The sequence below is a fragment of the Coregonus clupeaformis genome, chromosome 15 (assembly GCF_020615455.1).
Source record: "Coregonus clupeaformis isolate EN_2021a chromosome 15, ASM2061545v1, whole genome shotgun sequence".
NCBI classification, from domain to species: domain Eukaryota; kingdom Metazoa; phylum Chordata; class Actinopteri; order Salmoniformes; family Salmonidae; genus Coregonus; species Coregonus clupeaformis.
In genome coordinates, this window is record NC_059206.1 from 62540079 (window position 1) to 62558773 (window position 18695).

The 18695-nt window shown below is 41.8% G+C and overlaps 1 protein-coding gene across 1 annotated transcript; it reads right to left on the reverse strand.

The window, feature by feature from the left end:
* Positions 1-2494: 2494 nt before the first annotated feature.
* Positions 2495-18689, reverse strand: LOC121580941 (acidic leucine-rich nuclear phosphoprotein 32 family member B). Its single transcript, XM_045225272.1, is given in 15 exon segments — positions 2495-2828; positions 2831-2942; positions 3044-3079; positions 3188-3208; positions 3211-3234; positions 3236-3264; positions 4565-4583; positions 4586-4649; positions 4651-4712; positions 4714-4731; positions 5001-5123; positions 11026-11074; positions 11076-11090; positions 11092-11173; positions 18234-18689. Coding segments are annotated over 15 exon segments (1143 nt in total). The 5' UTR covers positions 18658-18689; the 3' UTR covers positions 2495-2763.
* Between the last annotated feature and the right edge of the window lie 6 nt (positions 18690-18695).

Here is an 18695-nt window from a genome sequence, read left to right on the forward strand (position 1 = left end):
CCACTGTGCTGGGGAGCTCCAAGACCTACATCAGCCAGAGATGACCACCTCACCATGTGGAGCTCTGTAGGAAAGATCCCCAGGCTTCAGCTCAGACCTTAAGCCAGGAACACCCATGCAGAGAGAGGCTGGATCAAGGTTCCTTGCCCCATCAATGCAGGTAAGCCTAGGAATTCCCCCGAGCTGAGTTGACATGAGAGCTTTATTATTGCTTTTAAAAAGGACTGGGTTGTGCATTCATACACCAGAGAGCTCCATTGTGGCGCCAATTGTTTTTGCAGCGAGTTTGTATAGATATCATTGCATCTCAAGCCTAAACTATCTTATTAGAGTAAAGTCAATGATATAAAAAAAAAAAGTAATGTTTTCTAGTCATCCATTTGGCCTATTGTTAAAAAGATCTATATATTGTGCGTTCACTGGTTTCTTCCTCTGTAAATGTACCCGTTCTCTAGAACCTGGGTCGCTCACAAGGTTCCTGGGCTTGGGACTGCCCAACCCTGTTCATAGGCTACCCTCCTGTATGTTACTAACCTGAAGTTCATCTTATCAACCTGCTAATTATTAGAATCAGGTGTGCTAGATGAGGGTTGGGCAAAAGCCTACAGGGCAGTGACTCTCCAGGAACAGGAGTTGACCCAGTCCTGCTCCTAGGGTGTGTGTGACCAGATTCTGTTCCCTGCTGAATCCAAAGGAGAAGCTGCGACGCCATCAGAAGGGTCCTATCTGCTGACCCCAGGTCAGTGTATCGGAGGAGCCGCTGCAGGACAGACTCTTCTTCTTCACCTTGGACAAAGCAGACATCACCTGCCAGTTCCCGGACAGGGCTTCGCTGCAGGGTGCTCCAGGTCAGATCGGTGGCTGTTGGAACAGAACTAGCCAGCTGAATGCTTTTGGTTCAGGTTCTATGTGGTTCTAATGGTTCTTAGTTCTATGGATTGATTTTGGAATCAGCTCTCCAATAGTGTTTCACAGTTGAATCTGAGATTCCATATGAATATTTAACAGTAAATAAATGCAATGTTATATATTGTTATTTTTCTAAAACATGGATTGTTTTATTTCTCCTGTAAAGATGGTGCTTGGTGAAATTATTATTTTATACCATGTGATAGCCACTATTTATTTTATGAAGTTATACTGAACAAAAATATAAACGCAACAATTTCAAATATAAATGAATTAGGCCATAATCAATGGATTTCAGATGACTGGGTAGAGGCGTGGGCCTGGGAGGGCATAGGCCCACCCACTTGGGAGCCAGGTCCAGCCAATCAGAATGAGTTTTCCCCCGAGCTGTGCAGACATAAATACTCCTCTTTCATCAGCTGTCCGGGTGGCTGGTCTGTTGATCCATGAGTGAAGAAGCCGGATGTGGAGATCCTGGGCTGGCGTGATTTACGCGTGAAATTACCTGCGGTTGTGAGGCAGTTGGATGTACCTGCCAAATTCTCTAAAGCGGCGTTGGCTGCGGTATAGTTGAGCAATGAACATTACATTCTCTGGCAACAGCTCTGGTGGACATTACTGCAGTCGCGCCGCCCAGGGCATTACCGCTACCTCAAAACTTGAGACATCTGTGGCATTGTGTTGTGACAAACTGCACTTTAGAGTGGCCTTTTTTTGTCCACAGCACAAAGGTGCACCTGTGTAATGATGCTGTTTAATCACCTTCTTAGTATGCTACACCTGTCAGGTGAATGGATTATCTTGGCAGAGGAGAAATGCTCAGTAACAGGGATGTGAACAAATTTGTGCACAATTTGAGAGAAATAAGCTTTTTGTGCATATGGAAAATGTCTGGGATCTTTTATTTCAGCTCATGAAACATGGGACTAACACTTTACATGTTGTGTTTTATATTTTATTTCAGTAGCAAATAGCTACCAAGACTATCTGCATTGACTGCTTTTTGCACTAACGACTCATCACATGACTGCAGATACGGTTTACTGTCACTTTATTCCTTGGTGTGTGTTTATATCTACCTTGTACCCCTGCACATAGATTATGTACTGGTACCCCCTTGTATATAGCCAAGTTATAGATTTATTCATTGCTGTATTTATTATTTACTTCCAATTTCTCTGCGTGACATTGAAAAGAGATAAATAGTAACATTCAGTCTACACCTGTTTACAAAGCATGTAGCGAATAAACTGATTTCATGTGTTCTTACCCTTCTTTCCTTTCCTCCCATTCAAAATAATAAAATAAGCCACAACATGTCATCTCGTAGAGTGACTTTGAAATATCAATTTGGTGCATATTGTGTGATAGATGGAGTTCTAGACTTTTCCCACAGAGCCCAACCCATTTTACTCAGATCATCAGATTCATTCAATTATCAACTTTAGATGTGGCGAAGCATGGCTGGAGGAGAGCAAGAGAGTGCAAAATGTTAGCATTTTATTTACAAAGTAGTTTGTCATAGAAAAAGTTAAAATGTAGCTACAACCTTGATTTGTACATGTAGGCAGGTGGCATACAGTTGCTATAGCAATAATTTTACTGGGGGGAAAAAATAGAAGGGGAAGAAATAAACAAAACAAAAATTCATAATTAATCCAACAAAATATTAAAAGTACTGACCCAAAACTAGATACCAGTCCCAATGTCCTCAAAGGTATACATAAAGGGGGAGTTGACAGTGAAATTGTGGAATGCGGAGTAGTGTGCTGCTTGAGAACGGCTCTCGGTTCCATGGGGTGCAGGCAGCTCCACTTGAACCACCAGTCCGGTAATCTTTCCCCACACAGGGGCTCAAAGCTGGGGGAGAGACTTTGAGTAGGCAGGGTGTGGGTGGGTGTCAGGGTGGAGAGGAAGGAGTTATTAACGTTAGCTCTAATTTTTTGCTCATAATTTTTGTCATCAGGCTCTTGCTTTCTCGTCTCTCCTTGGACAGCCTCAACTTCTGGGAGAAATGGGAAAGGGTTATTTGACTATATGATACTGTACTTAAGTAAAGCATCCAAAAGTGAAACTTTAACATGAGCTTTGGACATGAGCTTGTGGCAAAAAGTATGAGAATGACATACCGTACGTCGTTGTCGTCATCATCAAATACCAAGGTCACCTCCTGGGGAGATGGGACAGAGCAGGTCAGAATCCAGAGCTTTATTCCCTTATCCCACCATTGCATCTTTTAAACTGTTGTCTGGAAACAAACCAAAAAAGGGCTTTGCACCTCTTCATCTCCGCTGAGCCTCAGCCATCCTCCTCGTCAAAGTCTTCCCTCCTCTCCGTCCTCATCCTTCGTTCCTCCTAAAAAACAAAGAAGTAAATCACATCCATGCCGAAAAATCCTACAAATACACAATAGAATTCCCTTGAATGACAATATCCACGATGTACTAACATGGATTCTACTATATACTGAACAAAAATATAAATGCAACATGTAAAGTGTTGGTCCATGTTTCATGAGCAGAAATATCCCTGTTAGTGAGCATTTCCCCTTTGTTAAGATATCCCATCCACCTGACAGGTGTGGCAAATCAAGAAGCTTATTAAATAGCATGATCATTACACAGGTGCACCTTGTCCTGGGGACAAAAAAAAGGCCACTAAAATGTGCAGTTTTGTCACAACACAATGCCACAAGTTGAAGGAGCGTGCAATTTGCATGCTGACTGCAGGAATATCCACCAGAGCTGTTGCCAGAGAATTTAATGTTCATTTCTCTACTATAAGCTGCCTCCAATGTCATTTTAGAGAATTTGGCAGTACGTCCAACTGGCCTCACAACCGCAGACCACGTGTATCCACGGCTAGCCCAGGACCGCCACATCCGGCTTCTTCACCTGCGGGATGGTCTGAGACCAGCCACCCGGACAGCTGATGAAACTGTGGGTTTGCGCAAACGAATAATTTCTGCACAAACTGTCAGAAACTGGTCGTCGTCCTCACCAGGGTTTAGACCTGACTGCAGTTCGGCGTCGTAATCGCCTTCAGTGGGCAAATTCTCACCGTCGATGGCCACTGGCACCCTGGAGAAATGTGCTCTTCACGGATGAATCCCGGTTTCAACTGTACCGGGCAGATGGCATACAGCATGTATGGCGTTGTGTGGGCGAGCGGATTGCTGATGTCAACGTTGTGGTATTTTTAGTGCCCCCATGATGGTATGGGCAGGCATAAGCTCCGGACAACGAGCACAATTGCATTTATCGATGGCAATTTGAATGCACAGAGATAGTGACGAGATCCTGAGGCCCATTGTTGTCATTCATCTGCTGCCATCACCTCGTCTTTCAGCATGGTAATGCACGGCCCCTTGATCTGTACACAACTCCTGGAAGCTGAAAATGTCCCAGTTCTTCCATGGCCTGCATACTCAGACGTCACCCATTGAGCATGTTTGGGATGCTCTTGCAGTCTTGTGTGCATACATTTTGCATATGGGTGGTCCCGGGAATCGAACCCACTATTATGCCGTTGCAAGCTCCATACTCTACCTACTGAGCTACAGAAGACCCCATTCTCAACTCAAATCCCACAACTGCATTTTCATTTTCTTATATTGCCTCAAAACATTGGGAAAAAAACAAAAATGGCTGCCAGCCCTCATCGTCTTCATCGTCCACCCATCCGTCAGGCGCTCCCGGTCCTTCACGTCGTACCGATCCAGGTAGGTGAGTTGAGGCAGCGAACACACTCTCCCTGTAGTCGTTCAGGTTGGTCACCTCACAGTTGAACAGGTCCAGACACTTCCAGGCTGTCCAGCGTTTTCTGTGGGACCAAATGGTGTAGGGTAATTAGGGGGTCAGCCAACACTGCCTGAATAAATCTCTCATTAGAGTTTATACAGAACACCTTTTCCTCGTAGGCTATTTACACTACTTTTGACCAGAGCCATAGGGAAACAAACAAACATCACACTGCCAAATAGGTCTCGGTCAAAACTCTATATGGGGAATGAGTGTAATTTGAGGCGCCAGCTGAGACAATGAGATGGTGTTGTACTGTATTGTGCTCTACCAGGAGTTTGGTGTACCTACCAAAGGTTCCAATGTGCTGATGTCCTTCAGTTTGTTCCCACTTAGATTTAGATGTGTGAGGTTGGGGAGTTTCTCTGCTAGCACATCAAGGCCACCAGAGATTCTGTTGTCACTGAGTTCCAACTGCAACAAAGTGTTTAGCCAGTTAGTTTTTATTGTTGTTTTGGCTCTGTACTCCAGTACTTTGGATTTGAAATGATACAATGACTACGGTTAAAGTGCAGACTGTCCATTTTAATTTGAGAGTATTTTCATCCATATCAAGTAAACGTTTTTGAAATTTCATATACTGTACACAGTCCTCCCATTTGAAGGAACCAAAAGTGTGGGACAAATGTGCTTGTGTATTAAAGTAGTAAAAAGTTTAGTATTTAGTCCATATTCATAACATAATGACTACATCAGGGTTGTGACCCCTACAAATTTGTTGGATGCATTTGCTGTTTTTTTTTGTTGTGTTTCAGATTATTTTGTACCCAATAGAAATGGATGGTAAATAATGTAGTGTCATTTTGAGTCACTTCTATTGTAAATTGAACAGAATACATTTCTAAACACTTCTACATTAATATGGATGCTACCATGATTACAGATAATCCTGAATCAGTACGTGAATGATGAGTGAGAAAAGTTAGATGCTGAAATATCATAACCCCAAAGACATGCTAACCTCTCACCATTACAATTACTTTGACTTGGTTAACATTTTTTGGGGGATATGATATATCTCGTCTACAATCTCACTAATTATTATTCACAGCTCATTCAGGATTATCTGTAATCATGGTAGCATCTGAGGCTGACCCATTTAGTCGACGGTGATTATTTGGTCGATGGGTTATTTGGTCTTTTTTCTGTTGCACAAGACAACTGTCTGGTTCAGCTTGTCTCAGTGGACTAATCCATTGCAGAGCCGCAGGGGTATAACAGTCCATCACTCCAAGACATGTGATACTGAAATTGTATATATGTTTATATTCATATAAAAATAAATGGTGCAACACTAATACATCCTAATATTATAACAAATCGCTCTCATAGCGTTTGATATGAGTACTTTATCCTTGGATCAGCAACCTTCAGTGCCCGTAGAATTGTCTCCTTTCCCTATGTTGCTATGTGCATAATAGCAAAATTAACCAGCATATTGGGATTGAGAACAATGCCGCAGCCCCTGCCTAAAACCATGTCGGACGGGATTAGTTTTGCTGGGGGTGGTCAGGTAATGTAATTATGTAAACAAGCACAAAACACCACATCTGTAATTTTAGTCACGTCGAATCTGCCATGTCAATGTTGTACATGACAGAGTGTGAGTCCGGCCAGAGTAACCCTCGTTTTTTGGGGAACTCCAAGGTCCTCTGATAATACTAGTCCCGTACGAATCGACATCCCTGTGTTTTGAGAGAAATGTCTGAGTTTGACAGGTGATGCGAACGGTTTGAGCAAGAACACAATAACTGATTCGATAAATTGAATGAAGTGCTGCGCATAGCCTATATATGAAGGGCCTACATGTATCTACTTTCACAGTGAATGCTTTTGTGCGTATTAATTGAATATTGGCAAATGCATCAGTAAAAAATATTGCGCCTATTTAATGTAACCCTTGCTGTCAATAGATGTAAAGCAGCTTTGGGCCTAAACCATTTGGAAATGATAAATTCACTTTCGCATTCCATAGCCTAAAAACACATCTCTTGTGGAGGTGACAAAGAACCTGATGGTCACTCTGACAGAGCTCCAGAGTTCCTCTGTGGAGATGGAAGAACCTTCCAGAAGGACAACCATCTCTGCAGCACTCCACCAATCAGGCCTTTATGGTAAGTGGCCCGGGCGGAAGCCACTCCTCAGTAAAAGGCACATGACAGCCCGCTTGGAGTTTGCCAAAGGCACTAAAGACTCTCTGGTCACAGTGAGCCAGATTGAACTCCTTGGCCTGAATGCAGCGTACGTCTGGAGGAAACCTGGCACCATTCCTATGGTGAAACATGGCGGTAGCAGCAGCATGCTGTTGGGATGTTTTTTCAGTGGCAGGGACTGGGGGACAATCCAGGTTCAAGGGAAAGATGAACAGAGCAAAGTACAGAGAGCCTTGGTAAACCTGCTCCAGAGCGCTCAGGACCTCAGACTGGGCAAAGGTTCACCTTCCCACAGGACAAGCGACCCTAAGCCCCCAGCCAAGACAACTCCAGGAATGGCTTAGGGACAAGTCTCTGAATGTCCTTGAGTGGCCCAGAGCCTGGACTTGAACCGATCAAACATCTCTGGAGAGACCTGAAAATAGCTGTGCAGCCTGACGCTTCCCATTCAACCTGACAGAGCTTGAGAGGATCTGCAGAGAAGAATGGGAGAAACTCCCCAAATACAGGTGTGCCAAGCTTGTAGCGTTATACCCAAGAAGACTCGAGGCTGTAATCGCTCCTAAAGGTGCTTCAACAAAGTACTGAGTGAAGGGTCTGAATACTTATGTAAATGTCATCAGTTTTTATTTGTAATACATTTGTTAAAATGTCTTAACCTGTTTTTGCTTTGTCATTATGGGGTATTGTGTGTAGATTGACGAGGGGAAAAAAACAATTTAATCAATTTTAGAATAAGGCCGTAACGTAACAAAATGTGGAAAAAGTCAAGGGGTCTGAATACTTTCCGACTGCACTGTATGTATACTCCTGGACTTATTCCACATTTTGTTGTGTTCCAGCCTGAATAAAAAAAAATTGATTAAAAAGCTTATCCCCCTCCTCCCCCTCACCCATCTACACACAATACCCCATAATGACAAAGTGAAAACAGGTTTAGACATTTTTGCTAATTTATTGAAAATGAAATCCAGTAATCTCTCATTTACGTAAGTTTTCACACCCCTGAGTCAATACTTTGTAGAAGCACATTTTACAACATGATACAACTGTAGATCATTCTGGAAGTAAGTCTAAAAACTTTACACACCTGGATTGTCTAACATTTGCCCATTATTATTTTTATTAATTCTTCAGAAGCTCTGTCAAATTGGTTGTTGATCATTTGCTAGACATCCATTTCAGAGTCTTGCCATAGATTTTAAAGTAGATTTAAGTCAAAACTGTAACTCGGCCACTCCAGGAACATTCACTGTCTTCTTGGTAAGCAACTCCAGTGTAGATTTGGCCTCCCATGTTTTAAGTTGTCCTGCTAAAGGTAAGATTCCTCCCAGTGTCTGGTGGAAAGCAGACAGCAGGTTTTCTCGCTAGGATTTTACCTGTGCTTAGCACCATTCAGTTTCTTTATCTAAAGCTCCCAGTCATAACAAGTGCAAGCATACCCATTGCTTGATGCAGCCACCACTGTGCGTGAAAATGTAGAGTGGTACTCAGTAATGTGTTGTACTGGATTTGCCTCAAATATAACACTTTGTATTCAGGACAAAAGTTTAATTGCTGCCACATTTTTTGCAGTATTACTTTAGTGCCTTGTTGCAAACAGGATGCATGTTTTGGAATATTTTTTATTCTGTACAGTCTTCTTTTTTGCTCTGTCAATTAGGTTAGTATTGTGGAGTAACTACAATCCTCACTTTTCTCCTATTACAGCCATTAAACTCTGTTTTAAAGTCACCATTGGCCTCATTGTGAAATCCCTGAGCGTTTTCCTTCCTCTCCGTTAACTGAGTTAGGAAGGATGCCTGTATCTTTGTAGTGACTGGGTGTATTGATACACCATCCAAAGTGTAATAAATAACTTCACCATGCTCAAAGGGATATTCAATGTCTGCTTTTAATAATTGTTTTACCCATCTACCAATAGGTGCCCTTCTTTGCAAGGCATTGGAAAATATCCCTGGTCTTTGTGGTTGAATCTGTATTAGAAATGTACTGATCGACTAAGGGACCTTACAGATATGTGAGGGGTACAGAGATTAGGTATTCATTTTTTTAAAAAATCACGTAAAACACTTATTGCACAGTGAGTCAATGCAATTTGTGACTTGTTAAGCACATTTTTACTCCTGAACTTATTTATGCTTGCCATAACAAAGGCATTGAATACTTGACTCAAGACATTTCAGCTTTTCATTAATTTGTAAACATTTCTAAAACATAATCCCGCTTTGACATTATGGGGTACTGTGTGCAGGGCAGTGATTGATTACATTACATTTAATCCATTTTAAAGTCAGGCTGTAACACAACAAAATGTGAAAAAAGTCAAGGGGTGTGAATACTTTCTGAAGGCACTGTATTAGTGAACTTGTCCCCTAAAATGGGCCGACTGTACAAAAGTACTGTAATTTCTAAACGGTTCACCCGATATGGATGAAAATACCCTAAAATTAAAGCTGACAGTTTAACCTCAGTCATTGTATCATTTCAAAACCAAAAGGTGCTGGAGTACAGAGCCAAAACAACAAAATTATATTATACACATACACCTGTTCAAAAGTTTGGGGTCACTTAGAAATGTCATTTTTTTCCATGAAAACATACATCAAATTAGTTTGAATAGGAAATATAGCAAAATGCATAGGAAATGTAGTCATAGAAATAATTATTTTTAATATAAATAATTATTTTTAATAGAAATAATAATTGTCCTTCAAACTTTGCTTTCATCAAAGAATCCTCAATTTGCAGCAATTATAGCCTTGCAGACCTTTAGCATTCTAGTTGTCAATTTGTTGGGGTGAAATTTCTTCAGATTACCTCATGCTTCCTGAAGCACCTCCCACAAGTTGGATTGGCTTGATGGGCACTTCTTACGTACCATACGGTCAAGCTGCTCCCACCACAGCTCAATAGGGTTGAGATCCGGTGACTGTGCTGGCCACTCCATTATAGACAGAATACCAGCTGCTTCTTCCTAAATAGTTCTTGCAGTTTAAAGCTGTGCTTTGAGTCATTATCCTGTTGTAGGAGAAATTGGCTCCAATCAAGCGCCGTCCACAGAGGGTATGGCACGGTGTTGCAAAGGAATGGAGTTAGCCTTCCTTCAGATCCTTTTACCCTATACAAATCTCCCACTTTACCACCACCAAAGCACCCCCAGACCATCACATTGCCTCCACCATGTGACAAAGATGGCATCAAGCACTCCTCTAGCATCTTTTCATTTGGTCTAGGTCTCACAAATGTTCTTCTTTGTGATCGAACTCCTCAAACTTGATTTGTCTGTCCATAAGTTTTTTTTCCAATCTTCCTCTGTCCAGTGTCTGTGTTCTTTTGCCCATCCCAATATTTTCTTTTGTGCTTGATCCTGAGATATGGCTTTCTTTTTGCAACTCTGCCTGGAAGGTCAGCATCCCAGAGTCGCCTCTTCACCTGTGGCCGTTGACGTTCTGGTACTATTTAATGAAGCTGCCAGTTAAGGACCTGTAGGCGTCTGTTTCTCAAACTAGACACTAATGTATTTGTCCTCTTGCTCAGTTGTTACAGGGCCTCCCACTCCTCTTTCTATTCTGGTTAGGGGAACTGGTTTGGCTGTTCTGTGAGGGGTAGTACACAGCGTTGTCACGAGATCTTCAGTTTCTTGGCAATTTCTCGCATGGAATAGCCTTCATTTCTCCGAACAAGAATAGACTGACGAGTTTCAGAAGAAAGTTATTTGTTTCTGGCCATTTTGATTCTGTAATCAGACCCACAATTGCTGATGCTCAGATACTCCAGCTAGTCTCAGAAGGCCAGTTTTATTGCTTCTTTAAATCAGCACAACAGTTTTCAGCTGTGCTAACATAATTGCAAAAAGGTTTTCTTATGATCAATTATCCTTTTAAAAAGAAACTTGGATTAGCAAACAACGTGCCATTGGAACACAGGACTGATGGTTTCTGATAATGGGCCTCTGTACGCCTATGTAGATATTCCATTTTTAAAAATCAGCCGTTTCCAGCTACAATAATATTACAACATTAACAATGTATTACTGTATTTCTGATCAATTTGATGTTCTTTTAAAATGGTTAGCATTTTTTTGCTTTTTCTTTCAAAAGCAAGGACATTCTAAGTGAACCCCAAACTTTTAAGCAGGTAGTGTGTATATATATCAAAACTTTATTTTTGAGTTTCCCAAGTTTTGGGAGGTTGGAAACTGAGATTAATAACGTTTATCAAACTGAAATTTCAGATTGACAAATTCTTCTGTAGAGCAACCGATTTTCCTTCATTTGAGTCTGCAGTTGTTCAGGACAATTTTCGTATCTATAAGAATTAAAAAGATGACTGAATGTATACAATTGTAATCCATGGAATTTAAAGACAACAGAATATTTTTTTGAAATGTAAGCCGTTATTGTTTACAGCTGAACTACAAACACTGAATTGAAAGTCACATATTACAAACTTTATTGCTTATGCATTACAGTACCAGTCGTGGAACCCACCTACTCATTCAAGGGTTTTCTTTAATTTTTACTATTTTCTACATTGTAGAATAATAGTGAAGACATCAAAACTATGAAATAACACATATGAATCATGTAATATGTAAAACAAGTGTTAAACAAATCAAAATATATTATGGTTGAGGATTCTTCAAAGTAGCCTGCTGCCTTGATGACTTTACACACTCGTGGCATTCTCTCGACCAACTTCATACCGAGGTAGTCACCTGAATGCATTTCAATTAACAGGTGTACCTTGTTAAGAAATAAAATTTATGGAATATTATGGCAAGAACAGCTCAAATAAGCAAGAGAAAAAACAGTCATCAATTACACTCTAGTCATGAAGGTTTGAAATCAATTAAGAACTTTGAGCGTTTCCTTCCAAGTGTAGTCGCAAAAACCATCAAAGTGTTATGAAACTGGCTCTCATGAATAAAGGAAAGGAAGGCCAAAGTTACCTCTGCTGCAGATGATTCAATGGAGGTGCCAACCTCTGAAATTGCAGCCCAAAATAAATTATTCCCAATTCCAAGTAATAGACACATCAACATCAACTGTTCAGAGGAGGCTAAGCGACAGGCCTTCATGGTCGTATTGCTGGAAACCACTACTAAGGCACCAATAGAAGAAAGATCTGCTTAACCAAAAGTGAGCAATGGACATTAGACAGTGCAAATCTGTCCTTTGGTCAGTAGATTTAAATTTGAGATTTTGGATTCCAACCACTGTCTTTGTGAAACGCAGAGTGGAAGTGAGCGGATGAATCTCACAGCATGTGTGGTTGTCCGTGAAGCATGAAGGAGGAGGGTGTGATCAGTGGCTGCTGGTGACACTGATTTGTTGGGAATTCAGGCACACTTAACCAGCATGGCTACCACAGCATTCTGCGGTAATCCTTGCCAATCTGGTTTTAAGCTTAGTTGGACATTATGATTTGTTTTTCAACAGGACAAAGCCAGGCCAAAACACCACGTCCCAGGCTGTGTAAAGGCTGTTAGACCAAGGAGTGATGGAGTGCTGCATCAAAGCCTGGCCTCCATAGTCACCCGGCTTTCAGCCAATTGAGATGGTTTGGGATGGGGTTGGACCACAGAGTGGAGAAAAACTAAGCCAACAAGGTGCTCAGCATATGTGGGAAACTCCTTCCAAGACTGTTTGACATTCCAGTGAGCTGGTGGAGAAGATACCAGAGTATGCAAAGCTGTCGTTAAAATAAAGAGGTGACTACTTTGAAGAATCTCAAATATAAATATAATATTTTTACAGTTTGTTTAACACTTGTTTAGTTACTACAAGTTTCTATGTATATTTTATTTCATAGTTTGATGTCTTCAATATTATTCTACAGTATGAAAATATTTTGCAAATAAAGAAAAACCCTTGGTGAGTAAGTGTGTGGACTTTTTACATTTAAGTCACGGTATGTAATAACATGTTAGTGCTTATATTTCTCTATTTTACACATGTGCTGACACCTCAGAGGTGGAAGTCGACAGGGTCTGCTGCATCATCTACAGCGAGCCTGGAGCAATTAAAGTTAAATTCACCTTGCTCAGGGCACACCCCAGATGTTTCACCTTGTCTGTGAGGTTTTGTCCTATTTAACCTTTTGGTTATTAGACCAACAATAGCAGTTAGTGCTATCTAGGTTTGTAGGACATCCTGCCAGCCTTAACATACCTTAACCCTTTAAAATGTCAACTTCCTGAGGATCCGGATAGCATGGACCACAACCGCTTCTTCCTGCCACCTAGTTATATACAAAAGTGTTGTGGAAAACCTGTTTAGAATGGTCACATGTTGGCAAGAATAACTTCATGGAATAAAAAAATAAATAATTGAATGTAAACTTCATGATGAAAAAATATGGACCTCAATGATAGGAGTGGTTGTTATTCCATTGATGTTTTTCCTGACGTTTGTGTGAATACTTGCAACTGCAGTTCCTAGCTACAAAATGTTACATTTAATAATTGAAAGAGCAGAGTTCACGTTTAATAGTCAGGGACGTCGTTACCCAATCAAAAGCTTGATAAAAAGGTTCAAGAAATGTAACGTCAAAGATCATGACTTGCACACTGACAAAGTCAAATATTGATATGGCTATTGAGCCATCAAAAGTATTTGGTTGCATAATGTTTTATGTCGAGGCACCGCGGTTGTTCCCCAAGACAGCTGCAACGGAGAAAGAAGCCGCCTGTCTAGTTCTACCTTCACTTAAGCCAGCTGATGCAGTCACTTATAATAAATGCAATGCTTTTATTATGGCTACTTTTTACAGGCTAGCCATTGCCCTTTAAGCGCTGGTACAGTTAGAGAGCTGCGAAAATGACACCGCCATTATCTACCTACAGCAACAGGAAGGATTATGAATATTGCAGAAAAAAAATACAGAATTTTACCTTTGAATTTTATTGGATTGCTAAATATCAAGCGAGCGATGGCCGATAGGCAGTTTGTTACATTATATCAGTGTTTCGTAAACAACATTTAAGGAAATATTCAGAACGGAAATTATTAAAACAAGGATACTGCGGTCAAGCTATCCTGCAAACAAAAATCCTCGGTCAAGCTATCCTGGCTGTAGAATTTGCATATGCGCACGCACATTATGGTATCATGCAGAATAGGCTTGACAGGAAGAAATGCTCTGATCTCTGAACCTCTTCTAAACATTTGGTGTCGCCAGTGAATTGTTTGATGTGATATGTTTATACCCAGTAACTTCAATTCAAAAAGTGAGGCAAATTGTATTGACTTTATTCACACTTTTGTTTTGGTTTGGTAGCAGCACGCATCATATGCGGATGCAAATGCCTCCCAGGCGGTAGTTCGGTTAAACCCTATTTAGTGATAAAGATTCCACATAACTCCCGAGTGGCGCAGCGGTCTAAGGCACTGCATCTCAGTGCTAGAGGCGTCACTACAGACCCTGGTTCGGTCCCGGGCTGTATCACATCTGGCCATGATCGGGAGTCCCATAGCGCGGCGCACAATTGGCCCAGTGTCGTCCCGTTAGGGGAGGGTTTAGCCAGGGTAGGCAGTCATTGTAAATAAGAATTTGTTCTTAACTGACTTGCCTAGTTAAATAAATACAATTTAGAATAAATAAACTGGATTGCATTTGGATGTCATGAAATGGGTGAGAAATACAGTCTTGCAGCAAAGAAACATCTAAGCACTTTAGAAAAAGATCTGATTAAAATCGTATTCTGATTAACAAAGCCATGATTCGATATAAAAAAAAATGATAACCTATTGTCAAATATGATAATATATAATATTTGAATGTCTATGGTTCGGGTCCCCGTTTTTGACCTTGTGGGAGATCTGTCGACGTGCCCTTGAGCAGGGCGTTGACCCTGGTTGCTTCTGTGTGTCGCTCTGGATGGGAGTCTGTTAGATGACTAATGTGATGTAGTTGTTGAGCGGCTTTACTGCAAGTATATTGTATGTTTTAAATATTCAATAAAAAATTAAAAACATTAGGAACACCTTCCTAATATTGAGTTGCACCCTCCCCTTTTGTCCTCAGAACAGCCTCAATTTGTCAGGGCATGTACTCTACAAGGTGTTGAAAGCGCCACAGGGATGTTGGCCCATGTTGACTCCAATGCTTCCCACAGTTGGCTGGTTGCCCTTTGGGTGGTGGACCATTCTTGATACACACGGGAAACTGTTGAGCGTGGAAAACCCAGCAGCGTTACAGTTCTTGACACAAACCGGTACGCCTGGCACCTACTACCATACCCCATTCAAAGGCACTTACATTTTTGTCTTGCCCATTCACCCTCAATGGCACACAGACAATACATGTCTCAACTGTCTCAAGGCTCAAAAGTCCTTCTTTAACCAGTATCCTCACCTTCATCTACACTTATTGTAGTGGATTTAACAAGTGACATCAATAAGGGATCATAACTTTCACCTGGATTTACCTGGTCAGTCTGTCATGGAAAGAACAGGTGTTCCTAATGTTTTGTATATACACAATTGGTATATGGGTCTTTCTTCTATAAATAAAAGGGGCCAATGTATGACATCACTCCTGAAGAATGAAAAAGATAAACAGCATTTCTATATGTTTTAATAGTTGATAAGATAATACAATGGGTTCTGTCGACAAAATCATTAATGATGATAATAACCAATTAAATCATTGTGATCAGTAAACGCTTGTGTGTATCTGAAAACTAGCAGTTCAATTCTTGCTTCCTCTGTCCTTGTTTCCTCCACTTCTTGCCTCTCCTTGAAAGTGCATTGTAGCCTGAGGGGAGGAACCTTCTCTCCCCCAATGTGCTTTGAGAGGGAGGTGAGGAATGGAGGAAACGAGGTGAGAATCTATATTGCATTGCCTTGATTCCTTGCGTCCTCTCTCCTTCTCAATCTCCATTGGATAAGAAGGTGGGAGGGGAAGGACCTCTGACCTTCTCATCCAATGGGTTTTGAGAAGGAGATGAGAGCGGATGCGAAGAGAAACAAGCAGGTTCAGGAATGGCTAAAGAATTGCAACATTTACCTGGAGCTAACTCTTCAAATAGCACTGCTGTGTGATTTAAAAAGTCATAGTCAATCGATCAATAATATACTAATACTCTTAGCAAAACACTCCACACAGCCCTTTCCCACCTGGCCAAAAAGAACACCTCCATGAGAATGCGGTTCATTGACTACAGCTCAGCGTTCAACACCATAGTGCCCTCAAAGCTCATCACTAAGCTAAGGACCCTGGGACTAAACAACTACCTCTGCAACTGGATCCTGGAATTCCTGGCAAGACGCCCCCAGGTAGTAGTGGGCAACATACATCTGCTGCGCTGCTTATGTACAGGGGGCCTAAGAGTGCGTGTAGTCCTCTCCTGTATTTCCTGTTCAGCCACGACTGCGTGGCCACCCCGACTCAACACCATCATTAAGTTTGCCAACGACACAGGTGGTAGGCCTGATCACTGACAGCGGCCGAGACAGCCTATGGGGAGAAGTTCCAGAGACCTGGCAGTGGTGTCAGGACAACAACCTCTTCCTCAGCGTCAGCAAGCCAAAGGAGCTGATCGTGGACTACAGGAAAAGGAGGGCCAGGCTCACGCCCCATCCCGTCGACTGGGCTGTAGTGGAGCGGGTCGAGAGCTTCAAGTTTCTTGGTGTCCACATCACCAACAAACTATCATGGTCCAAACACACCAAGACAGTCGTGAAGAAGGCACGACAACACCTATTCCCCCTCAGGAGACTGAAAAGATTTGGCACGGGTCCTCAGATCCTCAATAAGTTCTACAGCTGCACCATTGAGAGCATCCTGACTGGTTACATCACCGCCTGGTATGGCAACTGCTCAGCACCAGACCGCAAGGCGCTACTGAGGGTAGTGCGTACGGCCCAGTACATCACTGGGGCCAAGCTTCCTGCCATCCAGGACCTCTATACCAGGCGGTGTCAGAGGAAGGCCCTAAAAATTGTGAAAGACTCCAGCCACCCAAGTCATAGACTGTCCTCTCTGCTACCGCACGGCAAGTGTTACAGGAGCACCAAGTCTAGGTCCAAAAGGCTCCTTAACACCTTCTGCCCAGAAGCCATAAGACCTCTGAACAGTTCATCAAATAGCTACCGGGACTATTTGCATTGACCCCCCCTTTTTTATTTTTTACGCTGCTGTTTATTATCTATGCATAGTCACTTTACCCCTACTACCAGTACCCCCTGTATATAGTCTCGTTGTTATTTATTGTGTTACTATTTTTACTTTAGTTTATTTAGCATTGTCTTACTCTTCGTTGTTGGTTAAGGGCTTATAAGTCAGCATTTCAAGGTAAGGTCTACACACCTGTTGTTTTTGGCGCATGTGACAAATTACATTTGATTTGATGGCTTGACCAATAATTTTCGTTTCAGGATAGGTTGACCGCAGTACAAAGATGGAGGAAGTTCCTTTCTCCAGCCCTTACAAAAAAAGATTGCAGTCAGAGTGCAGTATATACCGCCTCCAAAATAACAGTTGTCTTTAGTTACAAAACTGCAATCTTGTTTTGTAAGGGCGAGCATCAAAGACTGCAGAATGACAACATGGCGATTCCTGAGATACAGTATGCAGAGTTCTCTATAAACTCTCCGAAGAGGGATGACTGTTTACATGCATTAATTTCGTAAAAAGATCCCTTAAATTTCACTTTCATTGCAGAATGCTTTTATTAAATGTTTGCATTAAAGCCAGAGAGGGTCGAACCGCGAGTACCGAACGCCTTTTGCTCGGTCTTGTAACGTGTCATTAAGGCTGGCTATTTCACGTGTCTGCGAGCAACATGTTATTAGTAAATTCTCTATAGCCTATACATTAGGAATGTCAAATTATAAACACAATATATCAACACTGAACGTGGAGCTTGTTGGCCAGTTTCAATAAGTATTTTGATCTCTTTCGGTAGTTACGAGGAATAATATGGCTGGAACCAAACATTCGCTGATCGCTCGCAACAATAGATGCGGTAAAGAGGTCAATCGAACTTTTGTAGTGTATTTCACACTATGTTGAGGTAAAAAAATCGGAGTATAATGCTTATATGGTGTCAACCCCAACACATTCATGTCATCGTCACCAATCAACTTCATTAGTTAAAAACGACTGACTACCACCGATTTCTGTATGGTAACTATGCTAACCAGCTTATATCAACGGGAGTTAGCATTTAGCAGTCACTTCTAAATTGTAAGCCTGAAAAGGGACAACTTCTAAATGTTAAGCAGCGAAAACAGACATATCAAAATCGGACTTAAGTAACCACATTGTGGTCCTGTTACAATACAGAAATAATGACTGATTTGACGAATATCCACTTTGTTAGACAGATTTCTTGAATGTGCGCCAATCTGGTCAATGGAACGCAAAGTGTATTCCATTGCCTCCTTTACCTTATCTACACAGGCTGTGTTTTTCCACTCCTCATTTGCCCGCCGTTTGCTGCAATAGCCCATCCGTGACAAGGATCGACGAGTTGTGCATTCCGAGATGCAGTTCTGCACACCACTGTTGTACTGCGCCGTTATTTGTCTAATTGTGGCCCGTCTGTTAGCTTGCACTATTCTTTCCAATCTCCTTCGACCTCTCTTATCAACGAGCTGTTTACGCCCACTGGACTGTCGCTGACTGGATGTTTTTTGTTTGTCGCGCCATTCTCGGTAAACCACAGACACTGTCGTGCGTGAAAAGCCCAGGAGTGCTGCCGTTTGTGATATACTGGATCCGGCGCGCCTGGCACCGACGATCATACCACGCTCAAACTCCATTAGGTCTCTCTTTTTGCCCATTCTAACGTTAAAAATAATAGGAAAGCTGGATGTCGGTC